The sequence below is a fragment of the Chiloscyllium plagiosum genome, chromosome 19 (assembly GCF_004010195.1).
Source record: "Chiloscyllium plagiosum isolate BGI_BamShark_2017 chromosome 19, ASM401019v2, whole genome shotgun sequence".
Lineage (NCBI taxonomy): Eukaryota > Metazoa > Chordata > Chondrichthyes > Orectolobiformes > Hemiscylliidae > Chiloscyllium > Chiloscyllium plagiosum.
This window is the reverse complement of record NC_057728.1, coordinates 25,189,553-25,210,949: the sequence shown is the minus strand read 5'-3', so window position 1 is coordinate 25,210,949 and position 21,397 is coordinate 25,189,553. Positions and strand designations below refer to the sequence as shown.

General features: G+C 42.5%; 1 protein-coding gene across 1 annotated transcript in view; it reads left to right on the top strand.

Moving 5' to 3' along the window:
• The first annotated feature begins 10,772 nt into the window (after positions 1-10,772).
• LOC122559374 (bcl-2 homologous antagonist/killer-like) overlaps positions 10,773-21,397 on the top strand; it is a 32,710-nt gene continuing 22,085 nt past the window's right edge. Inside the window, exon 1 of the mRNA XM_043708825.1 lies at positions 10,773-10,863. Within this exon, the coding sequence (XP_043564760.1) occupies positions 10,788-10,863 (76 nt within the window). The 5' untranslated portion in view covers positions 10,773-10,787. The remainder of the gene's footprint in view (positions 10,864-21,397) is intronic.

The window sequence follows — 21,397 nt, the reverse complement described above, 5'->3', positions numbered from 1 at the left end:
TCATCAATCTTCTTTGTTACTTCATTATCCATGAGGGGACACTTTGTCTGCGAGGCCTCCATATCAAGCCATGTTGACTTCGAGTCATTGCCCACCCACTCGCCTACATTTGACAACAGGGTGCCTATCTGACATTTCTTCAGATCTGGGAGCTCCACCCCGCCCATATCCTGTGGAAGCTGCAACTTGATAAATTTAATTAAGGGATGCCTACGGCACCAAATAAACGATCCAAGCCATCCTGCAAACCTCCGCAGCATCTGTTTGGGTATTAATAGTGGGAACATCCTCATTGGATTTGGAGGCTGAGGGAGAACATTGATTTTAATCAAGGCTAGATGACCAAGCCATGATTTGGGTATTCCCTCCCATCACTCCAAGTCTTGCTTTATCCTCTCAAATAGCTACACAAAATTAGCTCCATACAGTTGCTGGAAGTGAGGGGCAATAAAAAATTCCCAGATAGAGAAAATCTTCCTGTGACCATCTAAAAGGAAACTCCATTCCATTCTCCAGCTTCGGTACCTCCACCAAACCCCAACCCCCCCACAGGCATGACTTCCAGTTTTTTTGAAATTTATCCTGCATCCCAAAAAGCTGCAAAAAGTTTAATTTTTTGTATTAACCAGGGTATACCCTTCTTGGGGTTAGCTAAAAACAGAAGGACCGCATGGAAAGTGATTTTGTGTTCCCCAACTCCTACCTTGGTGCCATTATTTCAGGGTCTTTTTGGATAGCCTCCACCAGTGGTTCAAAAACCAATGTGAACAGTAACAGCAGCCGCAAAGTACCGGCTGACCCTCCCACCCAAAAATTGCTCGATTTAACCCCGTTTGTGATAACCATTGCCTTGGGGTCTTTATATAACACTGCCACCCACCTGGCGAAGGCCCCTCCCAGACCAAAACAATCTAGAACAGCAAAGAGATACAACCATTGCATCCGATCAAAAGCCTTTTCTGCATCCAGGGAGACCACCAAACCCGGAATCACTCTCTGCTGACATACTTGCACTATATTCAATACCTGTCTGATATTATTCGAGGAGCTGCTGCCCGTCTGATCCTCTTTTATAAAAACGGGGAGCACCTTCTACAGTCTCAGAGCCAACACCTTTGATAGAATTTTAAAATCCACATTCAACAACGAGATGGGTCTGTATGATGCGCAATCCTCGAGGTCTTCCCCTTTTTTTAAGAGAGGGCAGAAGACAGTCCTGGCTATACAAATGACTATACAGCTTCATAGAACATAGAACATTACAGCGCAGTACAGGCCCTTCGGCCCTCGATGTTGCGCCGACCTGTCATACCAAACTGAAGCCCATCTAACCTACACTATTCCAGGTACGTCCATATGCTTGTCCAACGACGACTTAAATGCACTTAAAGTTGGTGAATCTACTACCATTGCAGGCAAAGCATTCCATACCCTTACTACTCTCTGAGTAAAGAAACTATCCTTGACATCTGTCCTATATCTATCACCCCTCAATTTTAAGCTTTGCCCCCTCGTGCTCGCTGGGAAAAAGGCTCTCCCTGTCCACCCTGTCTAACCCTCTGATTATCTTATATGTTTCTATTAAGTCACCTCTCAACCTTCTTCTCTGTAACGAAAACAGCCTCAACTCCCTCAGCCTTTCCTCGTAAGACCTTTCCTCCATACCAGCAACATCCTAGTAAATCTCTGCACACTTTCCAAAGCTTCCACATCCTTATAATGCGGTGACCAGAACTGTACACAATACTCCAAGAGCAGCCGCACCAGAGTTTTGTACAGCTGCAGCATAACCTCACGGTTCCGGAACTCGATCCCTCTATTAATAAAAGCTAAAAAACTGTTTGCCTTCTTAACAACCCTGTCAACCTGGGTGGCAACTTTCAAGGATCTGTGTACATAGACACCGAGATCTCTCTGCTCATCTACACTACCTAAAATCTTACCATTAGCCCAGTACTTTGCATTCCGGTTTCTCCGACCAAAGTGAATCACCTCACACTTGTCCGCATTAAACTCTATTAAACTCCAGCAGTGGTTCAGCCAACATGTGCATAAACTCCTTGTAAAATTCACTTGGGAATCCATCTGGACCGGGTGCCTTACCAGCTTGGAGCTGCCTTACTGCCTCTTGCACCTCCTGTATTGTCAGAGGTGCATTTAACATGGAAGCCTGATCTGCGTTTATACCAGAGAGGTCCAAGATCTCAAAAAAGGATTCCATTCTGGCTTCTCCATCCCCACAGCCCTCTGACTGGTATAACTCTGTATAGAACTTCTGGAATCTGGCATTGATCTTCCTCAGTGACATTGCCAGTTCTCTCCCTGATAGACACAATGGACTGTGGAGTACTTTTCTTCCTAGCCAGGTAAGCCAGTTATCCCCATATTCAAACAGCCTTTGCTTTGTAAAGGAGACCCCTCTCTTCACCATTTGTGTAAGCGCTGAGTCCAGAGCAACCTGGAGAGCCATGACCCATTGTAATTTGACCACGGATGGTCTCCCCTTGCTCCCTTGCCTTTAGGTATCTTTATTTCAGCTCCAGATCTTCCAAATCCTAATTTAAACGGGCTCTAGGTGCTCTACCTACTTTATACTACAAACTTGCCTCAGGGGTGACTAATGGGAGTGAGGGGGTAGGAGCCTACCTTGTCTGGCATATGGCACAGAGCCCAATACAGCAGACTGTTCAGACTGCCGCCATCTTGAATCTCTGGCGAATTTGTTTTCAATTGCCACATCCTACCAATTGTGCCACCAGCCTCTGATGTTTGCAATTCAGCATATCAAATGAAATACCTCATCCTCAAGACTCATGTGCTTCAGTGTACCATCACATAGTTTATATTGCTCCAGACCTCTCACTCACATTGTCAGCTATACAACCAATGCAGTCAACAATATTGCCTTTCATCCACTGACTCACAAACTAGTGCTCCCTCTTGCTTTTATAACAAGAAACACAACAGCAATATACTAGTGGAGAATAGGCATACCTGATGTAGGAGATGGTGTTGGCCATTTTTGGGACACCCATTTCTCTGGTCATAGTAGTCGATGGAAGGTGAAATATAGCAACCTTTGATAGCCATATCCTCCTATTTCTAACCAATCAAATCACATGAGTGAAATCAAGAAATAGCTGAAGATTTTAAATACTGCAGAGGTTGTTTTAAACATTTTTCACAGATGTAAGTGTCAGCATTTATGGTTCATCCCTAATTGCCCTGACGGTAGTTAAGCGGGTCAATTATAGGCCAGACATAGGACATTTGTGAACCAGATGAGTTGTTACAACAATCAAGTGTTTACATGTTTGCAGTTGTGCTAGCTGTTTTAACATTCCGTTTTTTCCATTAATTTTATTCGATGCAAATTTCAGCATCTGCGAAACTGGGATTCAAAGCCATGTCCCATGGACATTTGGGCTCATGAATTAGCCTTCCAGACCAGTGATGTTACCATGACATAATTGCCTACTATAGGCCCTGACGATATTCTAGCAATAGTAGCAATAGTTGTGCTCCAGAACGAGCTGTTTCCCAAGTTGAGGTATTCAGCTGTAACGCTGACAACAATGTGGAAAATTGGCCAGGTATGTCCTGCATACAAACTTTGATGCAGTGTAACATGAAACAAGTGAGGTTAATTATTTTGGTAGCAAAAATGAAAGACAGATTATTATTTGGCTGTAAGTTGAGAGAGAAGAATGTTCAATGAGACCTGGGTACCCTCGTGCACCAGTCACTGAAAGTAAGTGCACAGGTAGAGTCATAGATGTACAGCACAGAAATAGACCCATCAGTCCAATTTGCCCATGCCGACCACATATCCTTAATTAATCTAGTTCCATTTGTCAGCACTTGACTGATATCCTCTAAACCCTTCCTATTCACATACCCATCCAGATGCCTTTTAAAATGCTCTAATTGTACCAGTCTCCATCACTTCCTCTGGCAGCTTATTCCATACATGCACCAACCTCTGCATGAAAAAGTTGCTCCTTAGATCCCTTTTAAACCTTTCCCCTCTCACTTTAAACCTATGCCCTCTAGTTTTGGACTCCCTTACTCTGGGGAAAAGTCTAGGATTATTCATCCTATCTATGCCCCTCATGATTTTATGAACCTCTATAAGGTCTTCCCTCAGCCTCCGAAGCTCCAGGGAAAATAGCCCCAGCCTGTTCAGCCTCTCCCTATAGCTCAAACCCTCCAATCCTGGCAACATCCTTGTAAATCCTTCCTAAACCCTTTCAACATCATTCCTTTAAGAGGGAAACCAGAACTGAATGCAGTATTCCAAAAATGGCCGAACCAATGTTATGTACAGTCTCAACATGACCTCTCAACTCCTTTACTCAGTGCACTGAACAATAAAGGCAAGCATACCAAACACCTTCTTCACTATCCTGTCTACTTGCAACTCCATTTCAAGGAACTATGAACCTGCACTCCAAGATCTCTTTGTTCAGCAACACACCCCAGGACCTTACCATTAAGTGTATAAGTCCTGCCCTGATTTGTCTTTCCAGAATGCAGCACCTCACATTTTTCTAAATTAAACTCCATCTGCCACTTCTCAGCCCATTGGGGTCAAGGTCCTGTTGTACCCTGAGGTAACCTTCTTCACTATCCACTACCCCTCTAATTTTGGTGTCACCTGCAAATGTACTAACCATACTTCATATGTTCACATCCAAACCATTTATACAAATGACAAAAAAGCAGTGGGCGCAGCATCGATTCTTGTGGCACACTGCTGGTCACAGGCCTCCAGTCTGAAAAGCAAGCCTTCACCACCCTCGGTCTCCTACCTTCAAGCTAGTTCTGTATCCAAATGGCTAGTTCTCCCTGCATTCCATTTGTTCGAACATTGCTAAAGAGTTTACCATGCGGAACCCTATCGAATGCCTTACTAACATTCATACAGATCATGTCCACCACTCCGCCTTCATCAATCCTCTTCATTGATACAGCAGGCAGTAGGAAAAAGGTAAATTATGTTAGCCTTCATCATAAGAGGATTCGAGTATAGAAACAAGGATGCTTTGCTGCAATTATACAAGGCATTACAGAAGCCATACTGAGAATACTCTGCAGTTTTGGTCAGCTTATCTGAGGAAGGATGTTCTTGCTCTGGAAGGAGTGCAGCAATGATTTACCACATTGATTCCTGGAATGGCAGGATTGACTAATGAGGAGAGATTTGACCTGTTGGGTTTATATTCACTGGAGTTTAGAAGAATAATGGCATATCATAGAAATCTACAAAATTCCAACAGGATTAGAGAGGTTAGATGGGAACATGCTTCCTGCAAAGGTGGGAGAATCCAGAACCAGGGTCATAGTTTAAGGATAAGGAGTAAACCTTTTAGGACTAAGATCAGAAATGTCTTTGCCAAGGAAATGATGAGTCTGTGCAATTCACCACGGCAGAAAGTGGTTCAGGGCAAAACATAGTGTTTTCCAGACAAATGTAGAAGTAGCTCTTGTGTCGAGAGGATCAAGTGATCTGGAGGGATTAGATACTGAGCTGGATGATCAGCTGTGATCATAATGAATGGCAGAGTAGGCTCGTGGAGTTGTATGATCTTTTTCTGCTCTTATCTTCTGTGTTTCTATGTAAGTCCACCCTGGCCAATTACCACCCCACCAATCTACTCTCGATCATCAGTAAAGCGATGGAAGGTGCCTTCAACAGTGCTATCAAGTGGCACTTGCTTAGCAATAACCTGCTTACTGGCACCCAGTTTGGATTTTGCCCAGGGTCAGTTGCTCCTGACCTCATTATAGCCTTGGTTCAAACACACATAAAACAGCTGAATTCCAGAGTTGAGGCAAGACTGATCACCCTTGACATCAAGCCTGCATTTGACCGAATGTGACATTAAAGAACCAGCGCAAAACTGAAGTCAATGGGAATCAAGGAGCGAAACCCTCCAACTCACTGATTGGAGTCCTACCTGGCACGGCAGATGTTTTAGTTGTTGAAGATCAGTCATATTAGTTCCAGGGCATCTCTGCAGGACTTAGTTGGGGTAGTGTCCGAGACCCAACCATATACAGTGACTTTATCAACGACCATCCCTCCATTATATGGTCAGACGTCAGATGTTCTGATTCCACAACATTCAGCACCATTCATAACTCCTCAAATACTGATGCAGTCCAAATCCAAATACAGCAAGAACTGGGCAATATCTAGGTTTGGGCTGACAAGTGGCAAGTAGCATTCATGCTACACAAATGCCAGGCATTGATTGTTTCACAAGAGATAATCTAACCATCGCCCTTGACATTCAATACCATCACTCAATGCCCCACTATCAACTTTCTGGAGATTACCACTGACCAGAAACTGAACTGGACTAGCCATATAAATACTGTGGCTACAAGAGCGCATCAGAATTAATCGCTTCCTCACTCCGTAAAGCTTGTTCATCACCACCAAGGCACATGTCAGGAGTGTCATGGAACACTCCTCACTAGATGAGTGTAACTCCAACAACACTCATGAAGCTTGACATTATCCAGGACAAGGCAACCTGCTTAATCAGCATTACATTGACAAGTATCCATTCTGTCCCTACTGACGCTCAGTATCAGCAGCGTGTACCATCCACAAAATGTCCTCAAGAAAATTATCAGCTCTTTTGGCAACACTTGCCAAACCTGTGACTGCTACCATCTAGAAAGATAAGGGCAGCAGATACTTTGGAACCCACCATCACTTGCAAGTTTCCCTCCAAGCTACTCATCATTCTAACTTGGAAATATAACACCATAAGAAATCGGCACAGAATTAGGCCATTCAGCCCATCGAGTCAGCTCCACCATTTGACCATGGCTGATTTCTCAATCCCATTCTCCTGCCTTCTGTCCATAACCTGTGTGCCCCATACCAATCAAGAAACTATCTATCTGTCTTAAATACACTCAATAACATGGCTTCTACAGCTTTCTGTGGCAATGAGTTCTATAAATAAACCATTCTCTGGTTGGAGAAATTCCTTCTCATCTCAGGTTGATAGGATCATCCCTTAATTCTGAGGCTGTTCCTCTAGTGTCGCTGAATCAAAATCCTGGGACTCTCCCCCTTAGGTCTACCAACAGCAAAAGGACTGCAATGTTTCAGGAAGGCAGCTTATCACCACTTTCTCAAGGGCAATTAAAGATGGGCAATAAACATCCAAACAAAGTCATAAAGTTGTACAGCACGGAAATAGGCCCTTTGGTCCACCTCATCCATGTTGACCAAGTTTCCCAATCTAAACTAGTGGAGAAAGTGAGGTCTGCAGATGCTGGAGATCAGAGCTGAAAATGTGTTGCTGGAAAAGCGCAGCAGGTCAGGCAGCATCCAGGGAACAGGAGAATCGACGTTTCGGGCATAAGCCCTTCTTCAGGAATGAGGAAAGTTTGTCCAGCAGGCTAAGATAAAAGGTAGGGAGGAGGGACTTGGGGGAGGGGTGTCGGAAATGCGATAGGTGGAAAGAGGTCAAGGTGAGGGTGATAGGTCAGACTGGGGTGGGGGCGGAGAGGTCAGGAAGAAGATTGCAGGTTAGGAAGGCGGTGCTGAGTTCGATCTAAACTAGTCCCATTTGCCTGTATTTGGTCCATATTCTTCTAAACCTATTTGTGTACCTGTCCAAATGCCTTTTAAATGTTGTAACTGTATCTGCATCTACCAGTTCCTTTGGCAGTTTATTCCATCTATGAACCACCCTCTGCTTGAAAAAGTTGCTCTTTGAGTCCCTTTTAAATCTTTCTCCTGTCACCTTAAAATTAGGCCCTCTAGTCTTGAAGTCACCAACCTAAGGAAAAGACCTTTGCTATTCAACTTATGTATGTCTGTCATGATTTTATAAACCTCTATAATGTCACTCCTCAATCTCCTATGCTCCAGTGAAAAAAGTCCCAGCTTATCCAACCTTTCCTTATAGCTCAAAACCTTCAGTCCCGGTCACATCCTTGTAAATCTTTTCTGCACCCTCTCCAATTTAATAATGTGCTTCCACAACAGGGCAACCAGAACTGTTCACAATACTCCAGAAATGACCTCACCAATGTCCTGTACAAGTGCAACATGATGTCCCAACTCCCAAACTCACCGGACTGAGCAATGAAGGCAAGCGTGCCAGACGCCTTCTTTCCCACTCTGTCTTCCTGTCATGCAATTTTCAGTGAACTATATACCTGAACCTCTAGGTCTGTCTGTTCTACAACACTATCCAGGGTCCTACCATTAACTGTGTAAGTCCTGCTCTTGTTTGTCTTACCAAAATGCAACATCTCGCATTTATCTAAATTGAACTCCATCTGACACTCCTAGGCCCATTGACCCATTCTAAATTTCTTTGTCATCTTAGGTAACCTCCCTCACTGTCTACCATATCACCAATTTTGGTGTCAATTGCAAACTTATTTATCATGCTTCCTATATTCTCATTCAAATTGTTTTTGTAAATGACAAACAACTGTGGGGACAACACTGATCCCTGTGGAATTAATATTGGGTAGTGCTGAAATGGCCGAGGCCTTGAATAACTATTTTGTGTCAGTCTTCACAGTGGGCGGTATCTTAACATGCCAACGAATGATGTTAAGGATACGATGGGAAGGCAGGACCTCAATTCAATTGTTATCACTAAAGGGTAGTGTTGAGCAAACTTGAGGGCTGAAAGGTAGATGAGTCCCCTGGTCCTGAGGGAATGTATCCCAGAGTGCTGAAGGAAATGGCGGAAGTTATAATAGACGCGTTAGTGGTAATTTTCCAAAATTCACTGGACTCTGGGCAGGTCCCAGCGGACTGGAAGACAGCGAATGTCATGCCACTGTTAAAAAAAGGGTGTGGGAAAAGGCAGGTAACTGTAGCTTAACAGTCGGGAAAATGCTGGAGGTTATCATTAAAGAAGAAATAGTGAGACATTTGCATGGAAAGGATTCCATCAGACAGACGCAACATGGATTCAGGAAGGGAAGGTCATGTTTGACAAACTTACTGGAGTTCTTTGAGGATGTGACAAGCCCAGTGGATGTAGGAGAACAGGTTGTATACTTGGATTTCCAAAAAGCGTTGAATAAGGTGCCACGTAAAAGACTCATCCATAAGATGAGAATGTATGGAGTTGGATGTATTAGCATGGATAGAGGACTGGTTAACCAATAGAAAGCAGAGAGTTGGGATAAATGGATGTTTCTCTGGTTGGAGATCAGTGGTAAGCAGGGTGCAATAGGGGTCAGTGTGGACCCCACAGCTGTTCATGATATATATAAATGATTTGCAAGAAACCCGATTTGAAGGAGAGCAAAAATGTTTGATAGTTGTAGGAGTAAAGAAGATTACAGAGATGAGAAGTGGTGAAGTCACAGAGAATTTGTAAATTTGAGAATTTTAAGTTTTGCCCCCACATTGGTTACACTTCATTTTAAATTCGTGAGTCCTGGGTAATGGAGTGGTGAGAATTACAACAGTTCAGGGTAGTAGGGATTTTGATCAACTCTGGTTTATGGAAGGCTAGCTACAAAATATCGAAACAGTCAAGTTTAGATTTAACAAAACATGAATGGGGTGTGCAACACATTGAGGTCTTGAAATTCTTTGAGTAAGGAGGCTTATATTGGTCTCCCAATGCAGATAGCAAAGAACAAAGCCTCTATCTAGAGTAAATAATGGCAGGGAAGAGACCTGAGACTAAATGGAGGCCAGTACACCGAGTGGAGGCATATTAATCTTCATAATAGTACATAGATCATGGACAGGCAGTTAAATGTTTTACCAAATTGGCTCTCCAACTCAGGCAGCTTACAGGAGCTGGATTATGGATGGATAGAGCTTGGCCAAATTCTACACCCACAAGCACACCTGGAAGTTTGAGCAATAGATAGGTACTAGAAATGCCTAGGACCAAATCTTCTAAGAAGGAGTAATCAAAGTTGGATTGCTATGATTTTCTTATTGTACCCTGGAATTCCATGTTTTTGGCCTGAACTTCCAGGGTTCTTGAGTCTTGTGGAGCAGTATCTGATCTGGGAGTCTTCCAGTGTAATGCATGATCAATGTTGTGGTCCAAGCCCACCCTTATTTTTTACAGCAGCAACTACTCCATTTATGGGTCTAAAGGGCCCCGAAGGCATTTTGGGAATCGATGAATCAGCGATAGGTGGGTTGAGGCAGGGTGCAGGGTGTAGGTAGGTGAGGCAGGGGTCTGCAACAGGGTGGCAGGCAAGATGGTTGAGGGGTTGTAGCATGGTGGATTGGTAAGTGAATGGGTAAAGCAGGGAATGGTTCCAGATGCATGGCACTTGTCCATCAAAAATTTAAATTTCCCGGCAATTCTGGTGTCAGGACTTCCAAAGGGTCCTAAAGTGTGTGCATCTTTCATAGCAGCTTGCTGCAAGGTCTATCTTCCAATCAGACGATCGGGCTGTTCAGTCATGTATTTGTTCATGTTAATTGTCAGTGCTGAAGGCCACTGGGACGGTGAACTGTGGATTGCAGCCTTTGCATGTTTAAATCCAATGAGAATACGCTAGGAATGAGGACTTTTGCAATCGGGAATGTTCTTTCAAGATGTTTAGCCAGCATATGAACTGTTTCCATTGAAATTCTTAACTGTTTCCATTGAAATTGAAATCCACACATACAATGTTGTCCTAGAAAAGGAAAGAAAAACTGAAAATTTACGAAGTTCTGGCAACTGGGTACTTACAAAAATGTACTTGCACTGCTTTCCAATGAAACATCTTTATTTAAGACAACTTGTTTTTCTTTTTAACAGAAGTACAACATCATGGCAACTCGAAACGGTGATGATCCATGCAGGTCATGTTCATCACACAAAAGAAAAGTCAATGAGGTTGATACAGGTTTGTCTCCATTTAAAATTAACACAATAATTGGCTGGTATTTGAAAATGAAATAATTTGAAATTACATCATTAGTGTGTACAAGTTAATTACAAATTAAGACAGTCATCTTTATTTCATCCATTCAGAGAGAACTTGATGAATCGTATGTTGTATCTTTTAAATAATTTCTTCAATAACTAAGGATTTTGCCTCCATGGTGTATCTGGAATTTCTTTTACATGTTGATCACTCTCTTGTAAAGAGAAACTTCTGATACAAGTCCTGAAAGTAACTTTTGTCAGTTTCGATGTGCTCCCTTGTTTTACTATCATTGTTTAACGTTGTTTATGACTGAGAAATTTTGAGAGAACTTCTCAGCTCTCTGAAAGTCCATGGAGTCACTTGCATTGACCTGAAAGGAAAGAGAGATCTATTACTTTATAACATAAAATTATTCTTTTTTGCTTTCTGTGAGAGGAGTAGCTGGTGAGAGAAATCAGACGTGGGGCAGTATTTTACAGTATCCCCACCAATGGTTTTTTTGGGTGGGAGGATAATGATGTAAAATTCCCCAAGGCATCTTTCCAGTCCATCTGCCCATCCTTGACTTGTCATCAATTGTATGTGGAGCAGTGAGGTGTATGGAGGCCCGTCTGCAATTGCTCCATTGAAGTCTATAATGGCCAATAGGGCTGCTTTCCATCTTGTCTTCGTTCTGAGGCAGGAACAGTTTAGGGTTGATGTGGGGGTAAAGCCAGGCAGGTTAATCTCCTTGGGTTTAAGGTAGAAGGAGAGGGTGCAGAGCCTCCCTGAAGGCTCCATTTTTTACATCAGATGCCAGCATCCACTACACCTTTCCATCAAATCCCCCTGCTGTCACCAACCATCTATGAGCTCCCCCAGTCCCCAACGTATCCATGCATGTAAAGATGCACTCACATTTCAGCTCTTACCTGGTCTTGGTCTGCAAGAATTTGCATCGGTGGTTTTGTATAGTCCTTGTTCTGGCCACTGCTACTGTCGAGCCTATAGAGCTACTGGTAAGTCAGATTGGTCAGCTGTGCTGAATTGGCAGTTCTGCCAAATTGAGACTCTGACCATCTGACCATCTGAGTCAAATTGAGACTCTGAACCTTTAAAAATTCATACCTTTTAAAAAAAATGTTTCTTTTCTATTCTTACCACCAAAATCTATAGCCTCTCACTTCCCTATATTATATTCCATCTATCACCACCATGTTGACCACTCATTTAACCTGTTTATATCACTTTGAGGCCTTTCATCACAGGTTACATTCCCATCTAGCTGTGTATCATCAGAAAACCTGGATAAGTTGCTCTTAATCTCATTGTCAAAATGATCAAAACGTTTGCTCATTGTCATGTCCAATTAACTCTTAACCATCAACCCTGAACAGTATCATTTGGAGGTATCATTTTTGAGCCTAACACTGCAGAACCTAAACTGTCCGCTGTCAGGTGCTGGGGATTTGTCAGCTTTTATTCTCCTAAAGTTCTCTAATATTTCTTTCTCTGCTGATGTTAATTACTTTGATTCATAATTAGGCCTTATGTACCTTTATAGTGCAACACATCCTGAAGTTCTGGGTTACTAAATCTCCAAATTTTATTAGCTACTTCTTTCATTCTGGGGAGGAGTTTGGGCTCTGTTATAATAAAAAATGGTCAGGTTTTGCTTTGTTGAAATTGTAATATCTTTATGAGTAAAGCAGAATAATAAAGTTTATACTTGCAGTGCACTTCACAGTTTTTTTAGCAGATTTTCAGAATAGTTAGGGAGGTTACAGGCAATACTGACATTAATTGCCTATCTGTGGTTGTTCTGAGACATCAAAAATCTTCTGACTGTTGCTGTCCTTGATTTTCTTCCACGGGATTGTTTACATAAAAAAAAGGCAGAAGTATCTTTAATGTGTGGAATTTCATTTTTTATTAAAATGTAAAAACATGAACTGGGAACATTCTTTGGACATTAGGAAAATAAATCTTTCTATTTTCTTCACCTCTTTTGAGAGGTTCTCTCCTAGTGTCCTGCTATAATAACAGTAGTGGCAAGTCTGGACCATAGACTATTGCACAATGTTTGCAGACTCAGCCAGTGACTTGCTGCCTGGCTTGAGGTGGTAAAATATATTGCTGAAACCCAAATTTATGGCTCGCTGACTGAAAGGTAATTTAGTGTTTCATATTTTTGCATATCTCATCTTCTAAACAAAACCATCATTGTGTGAAGCCAAAAATTATTTAATCAGTTTTACTAATCAGATCATACAGGTTTTCTCTTTATTTGCATGAAAAATAAGACATTGCTTCTGGAGCAAACCACTTTTTGCCTATTTTTCATTCCATCATAATGCGAACACAAGTCACTTGTAAGAGGTTTCCAGCCATATGAGCATTATAGATATCAAAGGAGAAAATTAATCAAATGGGGCCATCACAAAAAGGTATGTGGAATCTGGAGTTGTCATGACCATTCGTGATGTCAGTATGTAATTTTGGGTTCTTCCCAACTCCTACCTCATCTGCAATAGCATGATGATCAAGTTACAGACACTAATACCATCAATTTATTTTGCACATTACGTGTTACTCACCCTCAGCCAGTCTTTTCCAGGGTTTTGTTTCCCAATATGTAGGAACTCCCAACTAGTCAACAGGAGCATGCTCAGGAGAAAGAGTGAGAATCTCAACACCAGTGATAAACAAGTATCATCATTTGTTTTGATTCTTGCAATCACCAGTTCACAATGCATATAACTTAGTGATTAATGTGTAGTTCAGATCTGCACATGGTAATTACTATGCATGAATAGATTGCAACCAGGCCAGGGAGCTAAGACATTAAAAACACAATGCCAAACTGATACAGAATTGGCTGAGTGACAGGAAATAGTAATGGTGAATAGTTATTTTTCAAACTGAAAGAAGGTTTATAGTGGAAGTCCCCAAGGATCAATATTAGGAGCACTGCTCTTCCTGATATATGTTAATGACCCAGAGCTTGATGTACAGAACACAATTTCAAAATATCGCAGATGACACAAAACTTGGAAGCATTGTGAACAGTGAGTACTGCTAGAACTTCAAAAAGCAGTGAGAAGTTGGTGGATGGGTAGACCAATGGCAGATGACATTTAATGCAGAGACATGTGAAGTGATTAATTTTAGTAAGAGGATTGTAGAGAGACAATAGAAAATAATAAGTACAACTTGAAAAGGAATGCAGGAGCAAAGGGATCTAGTTGTTTATTTGCATAAATCAGGTTGAGATTGCAGTGAATAAAGCACCAGTATCCTGTGCTGCTTTAATAGTGACATAGAATATAAGAGCAAGGAAGTTATTTTAAACTTATGCAAAAAAAAGAAGCAATGGAGTGTTGCATGCAGTTCTAGGCACCACACTTTGGGAAAGAAGTCAAAGTATTAGCAAGGGTGCAGAAAAGATTCAAAGAATTTTAGGAATAAAGAATTTCAGTTAAACAGGTGGTTGGAGAAGTGTTTTCCTTTGGATTTAGAAGGTTGAGAGAAGATTTGGTAAACACCCTTTTAAATGCACAATGGATCTGGACAGATTAAATCAGGAGAAATTGTTTCCTATTTGTAAACAGATTGAAAACCAGAGGGTACAGTTTTAAGCTAACAGGCAATGGAAGTAATGATAATATGAAGAAAATCCTTTCCGTATTGCAAATTATTAGAATCTGTAATGCACTACCTATATTTGTGATGGAGGTAGGGTTAATTGAGGTTTTCAAGATGGAATTGGTTCATTATCTGAAGATTTGCAACACGAGGGTGGGGTGGGGGGGAGGGGGCGGTAAGGCAGAGGAATGGCACTAGCTGAATTGCTTTTTCAAAGGGCCAGCACAGGAATAACTAATTAAATAGCCTCCTTTCTTGGTGTCATCATTCTCTCATTCTATTCTATTCAATACTCAGTGGGTCAGGTAACATCTGGGAAAAGTATTTAATGTTTCAAGTTGATGACCTCTCATCAAAACCATGATCTAGTTAACTGTGCTTTTTCTGTCAATGGATGCTGCCTGACCTGCTGAGTGCTTCCAGCAGTTTCTGTTTTTATTTCAGACTTGAAATATTTGCAGTATTTTGATTTTATATCAGGGAATAAAATGGTCAGTGTGCACAGTTGACGAAACTCTGGGCATTCAGGAAGGAAATGACTGGGAGCCTCTAGAGTCTTGATGCCTCTTTGAAAGTTCTGTGATGAGGCATTCTTCCAATGACTGTTTTGCCTAATTTTTAAATGGTTTCTGGTGTCACTGGCAGAGGCAGCATTTGTAACTCATCAGTTGTTGCCCTTGAATTAAGTGACTTGCTAGTTCAGTTAAGTGGGCTTATGCCTGAAACGTCGATTCTCCTGCTCCTCGGATGCTGCCTGACCTGCTGTGCTTTTCCAGCTCCACTCTCTCGACTCTGATCTCCAGCATCTACAGTCCTCACTTTCTCCTTCAGAGTCAGCAGAGTTTTGCTTAAACATCCTGTTGGTATATGGGGTGAAACTGATCCCAGTTTCAATAGGGGGAATGATAGTAAAGATAGAAGCAGATACTGGTGCAGTGGTACCTCTGATTCCCAAATCAATATATAGGGAAAGGTTAAAGGCACTGTCGCTGAAGTCTGCCAAGATTACACTACGGACGTCACATATGTTTTGTCAATGTGAATTTGCTGTAATGTAATTGATGAATTGGGGACACTGTTTCTAAAGTGCGAACTTTTAAAGCATGTGCTGGCTGTAATGTGATTACATTACCAAAACATTAAGTGCTGTTTCTAAAGGATGGTTTTTGTACGTTACGGAATTGCACAAGAATGCAACCATTGCATTGTTGAAGAACTGACTGCGTATGGAACAAGTGGTGCCACTGAGGGCCACATAAAGTAAAGCTAAAGGACTAGTGTGCTGAACTGCCTCTGTACGTAGTGAAAGGTGACTACCCTGCATTATTCAAACACTCCTGGTGACAGAAATTAAAGTTAAATTGGGATGTGGTTAATACGCTGGTGGACCTGAAGACAAGTTTGCAAGGGATTTGTAAAGATGTGTTCAATGGAACCCTGGGGAAAATGAAAGAAGTAGAAATTAAACTTCAGTTGGAGTGGGAGGCTTGTCCAAGGAGTTTGAAGGTGTGTCCAGTACCATTTCGCATCTGGCCTAAAGTGGAGACAGAACTGGAATAGCTGGTGAACGTGGGAGTTTTGGAACCAGTAACCACCAATGAATGGGCCACTTTGATTGGTCCAGTCTTAAAGATGGTGCAGTGAGGATTTGAGGTGACTTTTAAGGTCACAGTCAACCCAGCCCAGGATCAGTAAACACTTCCACTCATTGAGAACCTGTTCAGTGGACTGGCTGGGGGAAAGAAATTCTCAAAAATGGATCTGTCACAGGCCACCTTGCAGATGGGGGTCACAAAGGAGTCTTAGCTGCTGCTGACAATAGTGATACATGGGACTGTTCTGTTTTAAGCAACTGCTTTTTGGCATCATGTCAGTGCCAGCTCTATTTCAGAGGACCATGGACCAAATTTTGAGTGGATTGCCAGGTGTTCAGTGTTATCTGAATGATATTTTGCATACTAGATCCTTCAAAGAGGAGTATTTAAAAAAAACCTAGCAGAAACCCTAAAAAGGTTGCAGGAGCACAGACTACAAGTAAAAAGGGAGAAATACTAGTTTTTTTTAAAACCTCCGTAGATACTTGGGCTATGTAATTGGTGAGGGACTCCACAAGGTTCCCAAGAAGATGGAAGCTATCATGAAGGTTGCTTGACCAGGGAATGTGTCTCAACTAAGATCATTCTTGGGACTTGTCAATGACAATGGCAAGTTCAAGTCTGATCTGGCAACTGTGCTAAAACTCTTGCATTGCTATTGGGAAATGGATCCAATAACATGAGGAGGCTCACCGAGAGGTTAAGTAAGCCCTGAGAAAGTCAGATGTGTTGACTCATTTTACCAAAAGTTACCACTACAGTTAATGTATAATGCTTTGCCTTATGAGCGCTGTACTGTCATACATCTTACCGAATGGAAAGGAAAAGCCAATTGTATTCACATCAAGATCACTAATGAAGATGGAGGAGAAGTATACCCAAGTGGAAAAAGAAGGATTGGGCATCGTGTTCGCTGTTAAGAAGTTCACCCATTTCCTTTATGGCAGGCACTTTGAGCTGCTGACAGATCACAGGCCATTAACTGCCATTTTGGCCATCAACGGCAGCAGCACCCTGCAGAGATGGGCACTGTCACCTACTTATATAAAATAAGATACCAACAGTTGGAGAAGCACAGCAATGGAGACATTATGTCAAGGAAATAAGAATGTTCCTGACTGGAACCTGAAAGCCACGTGCTTGGCCTAGGAAAACCAGGTACTGGTGTCAGTCAGTCAGAGATGAAATGCTACCTGGAATGACCCCATCTTGAGCCTATGGATTTAGCCCTGAGAGGAAGAAACCGCCTGGAATTACACCCTTATCTGTCCAGGAAGTGGGAGTTGTCCATATTGGTCAGATGTTTAATGTGGAGAATGACCGATGTTATTACATCCCCCTTTAAGAGGAAAGGTCCTGGAACAAGTGCACCACAGGCACCTCGAGATGGTGCAAATGAAAGAAATAGCCAGGAGCTACCTTTGGAGGCTAAAGGTGAACTTTCAGATTGAGGAGAAAGTGGGATCGTGATCAAACAGGGAATGCACTGCCATTGTCGCCCTTCACCCGTGGGAATGACCTTAAACATTGTGGCAATGGATTCACATGGATCTTTATGGGACCAATAGAAGGACAGATGTTACTACTGGTTGTGGATGCCCACACCAAGTGACCTTAGGGAGTGGTCATATTCTGTTACCAGGTAGTAAGTCTGTTTGTGCTGATACTATGATAGACTGACTGGATAAAATGTTTTTCAGTTTGGGAGCCTTGAACAACTTGAGTGACAATGGTCCACAGTTTATGATGAAAGAATTCGAGGAGTACTTAGGGTGACATGGAGCCAATCTCACTTGTCTGACTCCATGATTTTCTATGACAGATGGCCAGGCAGTAAGTCTTTAAAGCCTCACAAAGATGGCAAATCAACAAGTTCCTCAGCATGTGTCATAGTACACTATGCACAAAGACCCTATGCTCGGTGGCATATTCAAACACCAGCTGAGAACCATGTTTGACTTACTGCAGCCGGAAGAGACCAGAGAGGTAGTAGAATGAGAGGTAGTACAGCTAGTCAGAAGGGCAGGAACCTTACACAGTGGAGGGTATTTAAAAGAGCAGAGACAGTGTTTGCCTGGAAATATATGTCTGGAGGAAAAATAGATCCCTGTGATGGTGATGGCTCAAACAGGACTGTTGTCATATGCGGTACAGGGTAGGGATGCGCTGGTCTGGAGGAGACACGTGGACCAGCTGGTCACCACACCTCACCCATAATGGGTGATGTCCCTCAGAAATACTGAGCCGCTTCAGATGGGACCACTGGTCTCAACCAAGTCATGTGTCTTCAAGCTAGATTTGGCTATACCGAGGGAGGAGACAACAGCAGCATCTTGGCAACAACAGCCAATCACAAAGGGATGTATCTGCAGAACAACAGGAGCTCCCAGGAGTCTAGGAGACTGAACTAGGAAATGTTCCTGAGATGAGGAGACAGTCTTCTAGGAATTGCCATCCCTCTGAGAGACAGTTTGTGTGGATGTGAATTGTTACCGTGGTTTTGAAATAAAGGGGAGAGGGTGTTATATAGGTTGTTGGATGTGTGTTGCCCCTTTAAGAGAGTGGGTCAGGTGACAGTCTAAACCCGACTGTGGAGCTGAGAAACCTACAATAAAGTATTTCCTGTTCAAGTTTATCCTCCATCTACTTCAGTTCTATTTATGGTTCTTGTGAAGAACAAATGTAATGTGCCTGATGTACCTCTTAACTATGTAAATTGTTTGCTCACCTTCATTGAATGGGCAGCCAATCTGCACCACAGCCCACCACTGGGCAATGCTTTGATGCTAGCCTGCATAGTTTCCTGCTATCATACCAGCTGGTACCAGCAGGTCTGTCTCCTGGCAAGCCACCTGAGGGCTGGTAAAATTCTGCCCAATGTTTCAGGTGGATGACCTTTTATTTTACAAAGAGCTGTGTTTACTGTAATGTGCAATGATGTAATCTGGTTTAGATAGAGAATTAGCACATGTAATCCTTCGACTTGCAAAACCTGCTTGGTGCCGGGATTTGCTTAACATTTGTTTTTATTCTATTTGCATTGACCAGCTCACTAATTTTTCAACAAAACCAAATCTCTGGAACCGTGAAGGAAGTTCAAAGATTATACTTTGCAAGGTTTCTCCTTCATGGTTACACAGAGAGATTTGAGCAATTAACTTATCATTTCAAAAGCCATCAAAAACATCAATGGAAATAATTTATCTATATAATACAAACAGGTAACCCCATTAAAATGAAACCCTTTAAACTCATAGCATAGTGAGGAAATCTTCTGCAGTTCCCAAAGGGAATGCTATGTGAATGGGTTCCATTGTTACATGTGTAAATATTACTTGCTGAAGGTCGACTATGTTCTGTCATCAGTGGCAATATCTGCAGAAATTTCTGTTTTACAAACTAAGCAGATATCTACAATCAAAGCATGTGGTTTATAACAAAAACAACCTGTATTTATGTATGGTATTTAATGTCATAAAACATCCCAATGCATATCAAAGCAGGTTTTGACACTGAATGAAATAAGAAGACATTAGGGTAGAGGAGCAAAAGCTTGATCAGAAATTATGTTTGAAGAATGGTCTTAAAGATCGAAAAAGAGGTAGGAGAGCAGAGAGGTTTTGAGTGAGACTTCCAGAGTTTAGGATCTGGGTAGGTGAAGGCATGGTTGCCATTGGTGGAACTGAGAAAGTCAGGGATGTTCAACAGGCCAGATCTTGGGGATAAGTAGTTGCAGGCTACCCAGAGGTGGACCACAAAGAGAAGCCATTGCAGGTGATTAAATAGATAAGAATAGAACCAAATGAGTTCAGGGCCACCTGGCTAGACAACGGTGGAGATCCATTGAAACAAAATGGTGTAGTCAACTGTGACAGCAACCAGAGGCAAGTTAAGAAGAACAAAAATAGGTAGTTTGACTTTGTTACAGTCTCACAGCATGTGAGTTGATAAGAGTCATTTTGGCTGAAACACGATTGGAGGGGTTCAACTATAGACTGATGGGAAAGATTGACAAAGGTTTGAGTGGCATCAACATGTTCCAAGACACTGGTGAGGAAAAGGAGGTTGGCAACTACCTGCTTCAAGAAGACAACCATTATCCCAGACCAAAGAAACACGTGCAATGTACCTTAATGATTACCACCCAATGGCTCTGACCTTCGAGAGGATGTTAAGACACACATCAACTCTAGCCTCCAGGTCTGCCTCGATCCTCTGCAATTTGTCAACTGGCAAAACAGGTCCACAGCGGATGCCACTTCCCTGGCCCTGCACTTTTCCCTGGAACATCTGGGCAACAAGGAAACCTATGTCAGACTCCTATTCATCAGCTACAACTCTGCCTTCAACACCATAATCCCCTCCAGACTGATCTCAAAGCTCCAAGACCTAGGTCTTGGCTCCACCCTCTGCAACTGGATCCTCAGCTTCCTGACCCACAGACTGCAATCAGTGAAGATAGACAGCTGCAGCTCCTCCATGATAGCCCTCATCACTGGAGCCCCTCAAGGATGCATTCTCAGCCTTCACTGCACTCCCTGTACACCGACGACTGTGTTGCCAAATTCTGAACAAACATCATCTACAAGTTTGCTTCCGACACCACCATGGTAGATGGATATTGACGAACAACGAGTCAGAATACAGAAAGGAGATAGAGGGATTGGTGTCATCGTGCAGTGATTACAACTTTTCTTTCATTGTCAGAAAAACAAAAGAACTGATCATTGACTTCAGAAAGAAAGGAGGAGAACACTCTGCATGTGCATCAATGGAGCCGAGGTTGAGGAGTTTGAGAGCATCAATTCCCAGGAGTGTCGATAACCGACAACCTGTCCTGGACTTCCCACGTAGATGCGATGGTCAAGAAGACACAACAATGCCTCTTCCTCAGGCAGCTTAGGAAATTTGGCATGTCCATAAAGATCCTCACCAACTTTTATAGATGCAAAATAGAAAGCATACTGTCCGGATACATAACAGCCTGGTATAGCAACTGCTTTGCCCAGGATTGTAAGAAACTACAGAAGGTTGTGCACATGGAAACCAACCTCCCATCCATTTACTTCATTTACAGAGAAACCTTGATTATCCGAATGAGATGGGCAGGCACTATTTTATTCGGATAATCAATTATTTGGTTAATTGACTCAATACCTTTCCTCTGGGGCTTGGAGTTTTCTGTTAAGTCCACTCCCCCGTTCAGGAGACTAGGCAGCGGCACACCGCATGCGAGCCACCCTCACCACCCCCAAACCCATCCAATACCACCCCCTTCCTCCCCAACCCCA